Raw genomic sequence first — 12561 nt, 5'->3', positions numbered from 1 at the left:
TCTATTGAAGTGGTATCATTTTCTCAATCATCAGATAATTATAAAAATTATGTGAGTTAGCTAATTGTTTATATAGAAGGTTAATTTTGTTTTTGCTTTGATGATTTTACTCATATGTTACCATTATAATTACACATGTCCTAAATTATTTAAAATTATCTATTTTAACATGTATTTTTGCTTCCAGCTTTGCAAAAGACAACAAAGAAATAAGAGACCAGCCATTTGGTATTCAGGTAATTATTTATTTGGTTAACTTTCATTTCCATTTAAATAATGTTTGCTTATATCAATAAATGCTATCCGTTTGTTATCTATGTATAGCTTTTGTAATGCAAGTACAGGTTTTATGGACCTTGACTTAAGAGACTTCAGATATAAGGACGAAAAATATTTGACTGGTATTAGAGTGTATTTTGGTCTGCTCGTAAGATTGGGAAAACTGGGAACTTATGAGTCACGGTGGCAGCCAGCAAGCATCCATATCCTGTTCCTTTAGTATAACCTCACTTACTTCAGTATATCATGGCCCCTAAGGAAACTAGTGAGAAGAGAGAACGTATTCATCTCGGTGTTGCACAGAAGTTAAATCCTCTAGAGAAGTTAAGACTCTGAGGTGTCTGTTTCCTGCATCTGTGAGGAATATTGTGTAAAAAAAACAGTGTCAGATTATAAAGGGCTAGGCTGAACGTACCTTTTTGATGATGTATAGTGTTGATGGAAGTGTTTCAACAGTTGTTGATAGAAAGCACATGAAAGTAGCAACCAGTGTTAACCTCAGAGATGCAGTTTATAAGTGGTTTGTACAACAGTGCTCAACTAAAGTCAGGGCTAAATAACATCTTGTATTTTATTTTAACTTTATTTCAATATTTCTAATACATGCATATATAGAGTAACTGTTTAAATTGTCAATTATGTGGGGCACAAATGGTCTCAAAAATTTTTTTATTTAATGTGCATTCAGCAATAAGAGACACTCCTTCCCCCCCCCCTCCTATTAACCCGTAAAATCAAGAGCTTACTGTTAATTTCATTGTCTCATGGGAGAAACTATGTATCTGTCATAATTTCATCATATGAAACTTGTACCATATGATGAAACTTCATTTTTTGATACCACTGTTTTAATGTAACATTCTTCATAATGGTAAAATTAAATATATAATCACTTCTGGTAATTTCTTTATTGTTTCAGAAAAACCTATCTTTATTTTGTGTATTCAGACATATATTATGTCTGAATATATGATAAGTATTAACAGTAACAATATGCTTTTGTGTATATATATATATATACACACAAAATAATATTTATTTTTATATTTTATATTTAATATTTATTTTTATTTATATTCTTATTTTATCTTACGTTAAACTTTAAGCCATTATTTAAATATATATATATATATATATAAGTTGTAATAATATTAATTTAATTAAGTATGCATAAATGGATGTGAAAGTTACACAAGGTGCCAGTAACTATAAGGGTGAGGAAAGTAGAAAAAAAAAGAGTAGTAGATTAGTCAAAGGTTAAAGAATGTTAATATCCTAGAGGTTATGATGAATTAAGTAAATTATGGGCTAAATTCAAAAATAGCAAATGGTTAACTTTCCAGTACTCACCTTTGATCGATCTACAATTGTTATGGTTTGAATAATAAGAGATTGGCTAATTTTAAGGTGATTGGTTTTTTAAAAAAATTAAGGGGATGAATAAGTGGTAATTACGATGAAAACGGGATTCAAATATGCGCAAGGAAGTAGAAGAGCACTAACTCCGTCCTTGGTTGTCGTGAAGTTGATTAAAGTTGAAATTCTAAATAGTGAATAAGCCAATAGTCGTAACGGTGGACTTTCATTAAAACGTCTTCGGTTGGCAAGTTAAGTGAAAGGGAACACGTACCGTATTTAAGAAGAATTTTGTAATCCCGTGATGCACTTTGCCGCTTGCGGGAATCTCAAATTGGTGAGATTCCAAACCGGAGAAAGATTGAAGGGGAGTTTCGCATTTAAAATGTTTAGATCGGAGTGGTGACGGAACCATTCTATAATGAGGGCTTCGTATTGCAAGATTTTGTAATTGTTTTTTAATTTTAATATGGTAATAGCTGAATCAACTAGGGGGGGGGGGTATGGTTGTTTGAGCGTACATGTAAAGTAAGTTCTGTGCTGGATTGTCCCGTTCTGAAGCTATTGTAGTGATAATAAGCTCTTGTATTAAAAAATAAAAATAAATTTTCTGTTTATACTCTGGGACGACCAAACGGTCAGAGGAGTTTACAAGATACACAGAATACAAGAAACAGTACCGTATTCAGCAGTCACGGGCTTGAACCCTGGTCACTCAAGGCACGTGTACTTATGCACCCGCACGCCTGACCACTAGGCTACGGCGGCCTTATTAGATGACTGGGTTGAACTGAATTTAGTTGTAGTACTGCCAATGTAACAGGCGTTACAATTTTGTTGACATTTAATTAAGTAAATAATATTATTCATTTCGCTTGTTGGATATTTATGTGTTTCTTTATATTTATTGAAAAGTGATCCAAGTTTATTGTAGGTAGAAAAAATAAGTGTAATGTCCGTGCCTGCAAATATTCGCCGAAATTTTTGGTACATTCGTAAATGCACGACCCTCTAATTCCTCCATCGCAATATTTGCCGTGACTGAACTAACTTGGGAACCCGTGGCTGTGCCATGTACCTGTTGGTAAATGGAGTCATTGAACATAACTGCACCACCTGTTAAGCACAGTCTGAGGGCAGTGGAGATATCGTCTGGTGTTAGTTCGACATTTACGAATGTACCAGATTCCATTACCTTTTGGTGTCGCTACATGAATGATGTGTTCCTGGTTATCCCCAGAAATTCGGGTGACCGACTCTTAGACCACCTCAATTCTCTGTCGCCTTTCATAAAATTCACCATCAAGCTCGAATCAGACAACACCATACCATACTTAGACACCCTTGTTCAACGTGAGGGCATGCGCTTGAAGACAACTGTCCATCGTAAACCAATGTGTGCTGTCCAATTTACCAACTTCCGGTCAGCACACGCGCATAGCCATCTTTTTTGCCACTCTATGAACCTTGCTAACTCATGCCTGAACCCACTCTAGTTCTGTAGATGAGAGGCACACCGAAATTACTAAAGTCAAGGTGGATCTTACGAGGTGTGGCTATCCCATCAATACCCTTGACAGGTGTGATCTACAGACACATGGCCACGTAGTGACCAACAGAAACATCCAAGGTAATGACTCAACCGCGAGCCCCTTTATCCCATACTACCCAAACCTATCACAACAGGTTTCTAGGGTCCTAAAATCACATGGGATAAAATGCATACAACTCCCAGGCAGAAAGTTAGAATCCCTCATTTCTAAAGTGAAAACACCGGTCCCCACCTTACTACAAAGTGGTTTGGTCTACCGCATCTCTTGCCGTGACTGCACTAGTTGCCACATTGAGGAAACTGGGAGACGGCTCGAAAAACGTCTTTCCGAACACGAAAGAGCAATCCGCTTAGTGGATATAGAACACTCAGTTATTACCGAACATGTGTTTGGGCGACCCACCACGACATTGACCCACACCACGATGTCGTGATTGTGGATAGGTCCCGCCACTATCGACGAAACACCTGGTTGGAGTAATTGAACATCACATGCTCCAATACCTCGGTCAGCAGGAGCAGTGGATGTCAGGTCCACCCTATCATCGAAACAAAAATTCTGACTAATGACAAACACTGGCAACATCCACATGCATCACAGCCACAGGTTTCAACATCCAACAATTAATCACGCAGTTCATGTACATGATTGGCAGTACACGCGCTCATGTTCCACTCTTAACTGTCAGTTTTACTGAGGAAAGTTGACAAAGACAACCGAAAGCTTTTTTGTATGTATCTAATCTAATATATGTATGTATTTTTCCTATTATTAAACGTGTCGTAATTTATTCTGTCTCCGTTTCGCTCTGTGTCCACAGTAATTTGATATTAATAATGAATCCAGAGTGCACAGGCCTCTTTAATCATATATTGAAACAGTATTTTATAAAGTAGATAGGGATATTATTGTTGATCAGCATATTATAAAGGAGTTGTAGAGCTTTGGTGAACAGTAGTTGGTTACTGCATATATTAGCTAGTCTTATGGTTTGGGTACATATTATATTTTTATGTATTTTGTTGGAAATATTGAAATGCTAGTTGGTAAGATAAATGACATCAAAGTTAAATTTATTTCTTTTATCATATATGTTAATATTATATGGAGGAGAAGTATTGTTAATAGTAATATTGAGGTCAAGGAAGTTGACTGTGTGATTTGTGGAGTTTTCTTTATTTAGCTTAAGTGCACCAGGGTAAATAGCTTTGGCTATAGGTTCATGGTTAGTATTTAAGACTAGGATGTCATCAATATATCTGAAAGCTAATAGGTTATAAAAATTGGTTATTTATGGTGTATTGTTCTTAATAATAATGCAGGAATAGGTTGGAAAGTAAGCTTGATATTTGGGAACCCATAGAAACACCAATAGTTTGTTTATAGGTAAGTTTGCCATCGAATATATAGTTATTTAGTAAACAGAGGTTTACGTAGTTGTACCATGTATTTTCATTTATGTTTAATTTATCTTTGTAGGCGCCTCCGTAGCCAGGTGGGAAGGAGCAGCAGTGCGTAGCACACGTTTCTTGATTAGACCGGGGTTCGAGCCCGTCACCACCAAATGCGGAGGATGCGGAAAGGTCAAGGGAATGAACGCCGCATATTCCCAGAGCAATATGGCCTTAGTTGCTAATGCTCCAAATAACAAAACAAAACGAGCAATTTATCTTTGTATCTGTGATAAAGCTGTTTTAGCACAAAAATCAGTAGATTATGTGGTATGGAGGTGAAAAGGGTTGCTAAAACCAAATGTTTCTATGTTTGTTATGTAATATTAGATTTAAAGGTGTTGATGACAGCTAGGTTATTATTAATTACCCAAGTAGATGTGAAATTATTTAAAATAGTTTTTAGTAGTTTGAAAAAATGTTTGACTGGAAGGTAGCAGCCACTGTTTTTAGAGCTAGTAATGAATCTGAAACCTACAGGTTGTTTATGGAATTTTGAAATCATATAGAGAAATGGTAGGGTTGAGTTCTGTAATTTAGTGTGTAGTTTTTTATGTAAAGCAATTAGCTTTTTAACTGTGGCTGAAGGATTAAGATGGCAGGCAGTGAAAGTTGAACTATTTTTTCTATTTCATTTTTGAGCTGAATACAGTAAAATTGCTTACAAAATATGGCCAGCAGTGCATAGCACACGCTTCTTGATTAAACCGGGGTTCGAGCCCGTGCCCACCAAATACGGAGGATGCGGAAAGGTCAGGAAATGACGACCACATATCCCCAGAGCAATATGGCCTTAGTTGCTAATGCTCCTAAAAACCAAATAATAACAAAATATGGCAAAGTTATTAGAAGCTTTATCTACCGAGGTGATAATAAAATTGTCTTGTAATTCTATTATATATTTTTTAAGGTTGTAGTAGGGTGTGTAAAAGTTATTGTACAGTTTATAGGCATTAGGCTTTTACAATATCGTGATAGATGATAGTAATCCAATTTTGGTATTCTTCATGTGGAATGCTGTTTTTTAAAGCAAGTTTGTTTGTTAGCAAAATGTATTAGATTTAAATATATACTTTGTTGATACTATTAAGTTTAACTTTATTTATAGGTCTGTATTTAATACCTTTGCTCATAGATAGCAGTTTTTTGGTCATGGTTCTTAATGATGTTAAGATTGCCTGTAATAATGTGCCCATGATGTTGATCAATATAAGGGGCATAAATAGGGTTATTGCAGTGGCATGGGAGATCAGTGGGTAGAATATTTCCTATGTTGGTAGCTAGTTGTTTATAGTTACAATTTTTTAAGCCTAATGGAGGATTGTAGTTGTAAGTATGATGTATATCAAATTTGTATAGGCTGTTTGAAGGTAATAGGCTATTATGCTTATTGAGCAATGAGGACCATGATATATTGTCAAACCATTTTTGTGTAAATTTAATATTGCAAAATCCAATGCAGTAGGTAGTAATATTAGTAATAGTGCCAATTCTATAAAGACCAGTGTATTGTATAATGTGTTTTAGTTGGATATTGTTGAACCTGAATTTTTGACAGAATGAAGCTAAGGCTTTAAGGATAGTTTTTTTGATGTTAAGAAGGAAATGGTTTATTAAGAGTAGTATGGTTCCAAGAACTGAGTAAGTTATTAAAATCAAACTTTATACTTTTGTATGGAATATGCTTTTTGTTACCATTTGAGTGTCTGCGTTTTTTGGCTGGCAATATATGACTAAGATTAAATAATTTGTAAATACAGTGTTTGGTGTTAAGAGAACTATTGCTAAATAAGATTTTATTGAAGAATTTGTTATTGAGACCATATTACTCTATTTTCCTGCTATTTTGAATTTCTTCACAGCTTACTATTAAGTCCACTTCGCTGCTATAAATTGCTTTCTCGTGTAGATATATTGCTCATTTGGTTTAAGCCTGCTTGCATTCATCTACTCTATTGAATTTGTGCATTTAACTCCCCGCCAGCTCATTTTATCTGCGCATTTCTTAAAATACTCCAGGTATCGTATACTTTCACTGTCTTATCATACTTTTGGTTTCATTTTAGATTTGTTTCTCAGCATGTCTTGACACTCATATTTTTCCTTTCAATACATAAGAGTTTGTGGTCACCAAAATATCTTCATATGTCCTCTCCGAACTTTGGCCTTTCCAGTTGTTTAAAGCAATCAGCCCTCACACATTAATAACTTTGAAACAAAATATTGAGAAGCATGTCTCAAACAAAACTTGAGAAAATTTTCATCACAACTTGCACATCATGAAAAGACAAATCATATTACAGAGAAGATGGTACTCATTTTCAATTTCTTTGTAATGTGTTTCTTGTGCGGTTATGAGAAAATTAAGTAATAATAAATTCAAGTAAATCAGTATACTAATAAATAAAATTACCATACGTTGTAAAAGAGAACTATTGCTAAATAAGATTTTATTGAAGAATTTGTTATTGAGACCATATTACTCTATTTTCCTGCTATTTTGAATTTCTTCACAGCTTACTATTAAGTCCACTTCGCTGCTATAAATTTCACTTGCAATGTGGTTTTAAAATAGTAATATTCATATTGCATCCTACAGAAAGTTCCTACTAACCATTTATCATTATTTTGGGAAGGCTTGAGAGCGATATATTTGGATATGCATCATAAATCACTCTGAATAGTATGCCACTTAAACATGCCCCACACCATTATTTCTTTATCAGCAGTCTGTACTGTTGCTATAAAGCAGGTAAGGCCCATCGTTTCACATATATGTATTCATCACCTTAGAATAGTGTAAAGTGAGATTCATCAGACCACATGACCTTCATCTTGAGTCCATTCTTACTCTGATACCTTTGCAGGTTTCTCTGTGATTACTTCTGAGATCATCAGTGTGTGTAGAATGGTCTCCACAAGAGGTTTTTGTATTGGAAGCATCAGTAAGTATTAATGTACACATTAATATGTTTCAAATGTTGCAACCGCATTCTATCACCCTAGACTTCTAGTTGCATTGCCTTTCTTTTCTTTCTTTCTTTTTTCCTCTGGCATTTCTCCATTCTTTGAACACTCAGATAACAACCCTCTTGAAATACCTGACAGGTTTGTTTGTTTGTTTGTTATTTGGTTTTTAGGAGCATTAGCAACTAAGGCCATATTGCTCCGGGATATGCGGTGGTCATTCTCTGACCTTTCCGCATCCTCCGTATTTGGTCGCGACGGGCTCGAACCCTGGTCTAATCAAGAAGAGTGTGCTACGCACTGCTTCTCCTTCCCACCCGGCTATGGAGGCACCTACCTGACAGGAGTATTTTTTTTCACCATAGTTTACACTTCTGCTCAGTTTTATAAATTACAGTGAAAATTGCAATTTAATTTCATTGCTCTCCTTTATGGATTTTACACCTTCAGTGAGATGCTGTAGTCACCAATGTAATAATTATTTTAATAATGCAATAATTTTTAGTGCAAATGGAATGATCATTGCATTTGAATCTTGTTTGAGCTCACTATTCCTCTTTACTCAAATAGATCCTCTTTGAAATGCTTGTAAAATATATATATTTTTCATTTTGAACTAATTACCACTTGACTTCATAATTAAACTTGTTTCATCATGATTTAATGCCATTAACTACTGTTTTTTATTACCCAGATATTTCATTTGAATTTTATACCTTTAAGGAATAAAAACAGCAAAATGATACTAATATTATGTAAATAAAAACAAATTAAAATGCAGAGATCACATATATACTCATACATTATTTTATCTTTACATTTTTTTAATATATTAAATTAAATTTCTAGGTGAGGAATGTGCGTTGCATTAAATGTCATCAGTGGGGTCATCTAAATACTGACAAAGAATGCCCGCTTTATAATCAAGCAAGTACTTCTTCAATGCCTACAAGTAAGGTTTTTTATTCTTTATTACATATGGCATAAAAACAATCCTATTATTCTACACAAGAGATTTAATTTATATCATATAAATTTAATTAAAATATAATACAATAAACTGTAAAATCCAGCACAGTTTACAAAAACCAATAGTCATATCAACAATAACTTTTTTCTTTTGTCTTTTTATAGAGAAAAGGCTATTGTCGGCAATACCTTTTTCTGTATAAAAAGCAAAAAAAGTGACATTTTTCTCTTTATGTGATGCTTGCAGGACTGTTTTGTCCTTTCATATGTTTTCTTGGCCAGTAAGGTTTCAATTGCAAGCATTAGCATTAGCATTAGTAGAGGCATTTGATGCAAGAAAGCAAGCTTATGCAGCATCAGCCAAAAAAAAAAAAAAAAAAAAAACCCACTTCCACTTCACCCCTCTGTTCGTTCAAAATACCTGTCCAGCTGAGTCTTAAACTTATTTAGGCTATCAACCTCCACCACAAGGGATGGCAGTCTGTTCCACCAACCGACCACCCGCTGGCTAAAGGCAAATTTCCGCACGTCTATCCTACATCTGTCTTTCCTCAATTTGAATTTATGCCCTCTCAGGTGATTTTTCTGAGCTAGAGGAAGAATCCCATCAGCATTGAGCATGCTTAAACCATTCAAGGCTTTATACACCTCTATCAGATCACCTCGCTGATGCCTAGTCTCCAGACACTGTAATTTGCAAAACTTAAGCCTTTCCTCGTAAGAGCACCCCTTTGTTCCATTCACTAATCTTGTTGCCCTTCTCTGTACTCGTTCCAGCAGCTCTACATCCTTCTTGAAATGAGGCCTCCAGACCTGTATACAGTACTCTAGGTGTGGCCTGACCATTGCCTTATACAATGGAATAATCACCTCCTTATCCCTGCTGGAAAAATTCCTGTATATCATTGACAATACTCCATGAGCTACTCTTGCAGCCCGTCTGCACTGCTCAGAGAACTTCATATCTGCCTGCACAATCACCCCCAAGTCCCTTTCATTCTCTACCACTGTCAGTGTAGTACCACAGAGTTGATACGTTGCTCTGGGGTTGCTGTTTCCCATGTGTAGTACTTTACATTTGTCAATGTTAAACTTCATTTGCCACCTCTCAGCCCATCTGCTCAACCTTTCCAGATCCTGTTGCAGCAGTGTAGTGTCAGTAGTGTCCTTGACAACCCTGCCAACCTTTGTATCATCTGCAAACTTGGACATTAAGCTTGATATACCATCATCAATATCATTTATAAATACAGAAAACAATAATGGACCCAACACTGAGCCCTGAGGGACTCCACTAATAACATTAGTCCATGATGAGCAGTGTCCATTGATTACCACTCTCTGTCTTCTCCCACTCAACCACCCCTTTATCCATAGCAGCAATTTGCCTCCAATGTCACACTGCTCCAATTTGTGTAGCAGTCTTCCATGTGCAACAGTATCAAAAGCCTTTCTAAGATCCAAGTATATAATATCAAAGTTATTCCCTGCATCCAGTTCTTTTGTGACTGCATCATAGTATCCAATCAAGTTGGTCAGGCAAGACTTCCCCTTAACAAAACCATGCTGTGTCTGAGCTATAACTGAAGTCTTGTCTAAATGATCCTGCAGTGCTTCTTTAACCAGTGCCTCCATTAATTTTCCTGGAACAGAAGTTAAGCTCACAGGTCTATAGTTACTTGTGTCAGCCTTTGATCCTCCTTTGTGAATTGGGGTCACATTTGCACATTTCCAGTCTATGGGTACCTCTCCTGAGTCCAAGGAAGCTCTCATAATTATGGCTAAGGGTTTGCTTACTTCCTTTGCTGCCTCCTTTAATATAACTGGATAGATCCCATCCACCCCGGGTGCCTTTCTTGTGTTTATCTTCAACAGTTTCTCCTCCACTTTACTCCCAGTTATTTCAAGATTCTCTAGCTTACTGCTAGAGTTGAATACACCTCTGGCATTCCCCTTGCTGAATAACTCCTCATGTGTGAATGTCGATGCAAAATATTCATTTAGTTTGTTAGCTACCTGAGCAGGATCATCAACAGTTGACCCATCAATATCAAGTGGACCAATCTGATTCATCCCCTTCCTTCTAGAGTTTACATAAGTAAAGAACTCTTTGCTGTTTTTCTTTGCATCCCTTGCCAAGGATTTCTCGTAATCCGCCTTCGCCTGCCTAACCTCCTTTGTAACTTGGTTGCATATCAACTTGTATCTATCATAGGCTTCTGTGTCGTGTGTTAATTTGTAAGTATCCCATGCATTTTTCTTCTCTGCCATATGCCTCATTAGTTCATCTGACATCCATTTTGGCCTAAACCTTGAACAATATTTCTTAGTTGGTATGTAAAGCCTAGTAGCTTCCAAGATAAGTTCTTTGAATGCTTCCCATTTTGAATTTGCTGTTGGTAACATCATCAGTTGGTCCCACTGTATAGAATTTAAATACTGTCTCAGTCCATCGTAGTCGCCTTTACGGAAGCAATAACCCTTCCCTTTACCCCTAATGGTAGTTACCTCTTTCAGTAAATCCCACTTCAGCACACTGTGATCACTGCCACCTAGTGGTTCATTTATCTGCAGATTCTTAATGCATGAAGAATCACTGCTGATAATCAAATCAAGAGTATTACTCCCTCTAGTTGCTTCCTGAACATGCTGATGTAGAAAACAATCATCCAATAAATCCACAAAAGCCCTGCTAGTGTGTGAGTAACCAGCCCCCAAATTCCAGTCAATATCTGGGAAATTAAAATCTCCCATTATAAGACTCTCTGATTTACTGGCCCACTCTATTTCCCTGTACAGTTCCTTATTATACTCATCAGAGTCATTAGGCCTATAGCACACTCCTACTCTCAATTTTGATCTCCCAATGCTTATGTCACACCAAACTGACTCAACACTGCACTGTCCAGCGATGTCGACTGGCTTCACTTCCTTGGTTTTTATGTGTTTCTTAACTAATAGCATAACCCCTCCCCCCTTCCTATCCTGTCTATCCTTTCTGTAGACGTTGTACTCCCCAAATTCCAGTTCTGCATCCCTTATATCTGTGTGACACCACGTCTCTGATATCCCAACAATATCTGCCTTTGATGTTTTGAGCAATACCTCAAATTCATCAAATTTATTTACTAAACTCCTAGCATTGGTGTACACGCAAGTATACCTGCACCTGTTTCTATTCTTAGCTACCCTAACACAACCCATGTGTTTATTTGTACCGCAATGGCTCCCAGCAGTCTCTGAAATACCATGCATCTTGTTTTTCAGGCTTCTACTCATTCTAATAGAAGCAGACATAATATAATGGTCTTAGGTGATTCTCACAGCAAAGCAAATCTTGCCTTTACAACAAGTTGTTTCACACTACTATCAAACAGATGGCTTCTCCAATGGTTAATTGGCGATTTGCTTAAAAGGTAAGACTACTATGACAGCCCCTTTCAAGAGAAAGTGGTCTCTCACTGTTTCACATATGGTCTCTAGTGTTCAGTGTGAGCTGTCATATACTCCCATGCAGTACATGAAATCAATTTCAAAGTTGTAGTACAGCATAAGCTATCTGCTGTTGAAAGTAGTGAAATACCAGGGCAACTCGCTTCAAAGGCAAGTTTGTTGTCCTGTGAGAATTAAGACCATCGCATAATTAGCTTTAGTACTGGCAAATAATTCAAGAAAACAAGCTTATACAGCATCAGCCAAAAAAAAAGACATTTCCCGTTTCACCTATTCATTCCCTCCAATAGTTTTTTTAGTTCTTCCTTGAATTTATTGAAGCTATCAGCTTCCACACCCACCGATGGAAGTTTGTTCTAGCAATCAACCACCTGCTGGCTAAAGGGAAACTTCAGTACATCTATTCTGCAACCATCCATCCACAATTTTGAATTTGTGCCCCATCATGTGTGTGTGTGTGTGTGTGTGTGTGTGTGTGTGTGTGTGTGTGTGTGTGTGTGTGTGTGTGTGTGTGTGTGTGTGTGTGTGTGGTC

At 36.5% G+C, this 12561-nt stretch overlaps 1 protein-coding gene across 1 annotated transcript in view; it reads left to right on the top strand.

Moving 5' to 3' along the window:
* LOC150079436 (corepressor of RBPJ and splicing regulator) overlaps window positions 1-12561 on the top strand; it is a 123626-nt gene that overhangs the window by 73217 nt on the left and 37848 nt on the right. The window contains exons 6-7 of the mRNA XM_090383068.1: window positions 188-236; window positions 8456-8558. Coding sequence (XP_090239194.1) covers window positions 188-236; window positions 8456-8558 — 152 coding nt within the window. The remainder of the gene's footprint in view (window positions 1-187; window positions 237-8455; window positions 8559-12561) is intronic.

Source organism: Mastigoproctus giganteus, chromosome 10, assembly GCF_048544385.1.
Source record: "Mastigoproctus giganteus isolate SK-2022 chromosome 10, ASM4854438v1, whole genome shotgun sequence".
Classification (NCBI taxonomy): domain Eukaryota; kingdom Metazoa; phylum Arthropoda; class Arachnida; order Uropygi; family Thelyphonidae; genus Mastigoproctus; species Mastigoproctus giganteus.
This window is presented reverse-complemented; position numbering and strand designations above follow the sequence as displayed.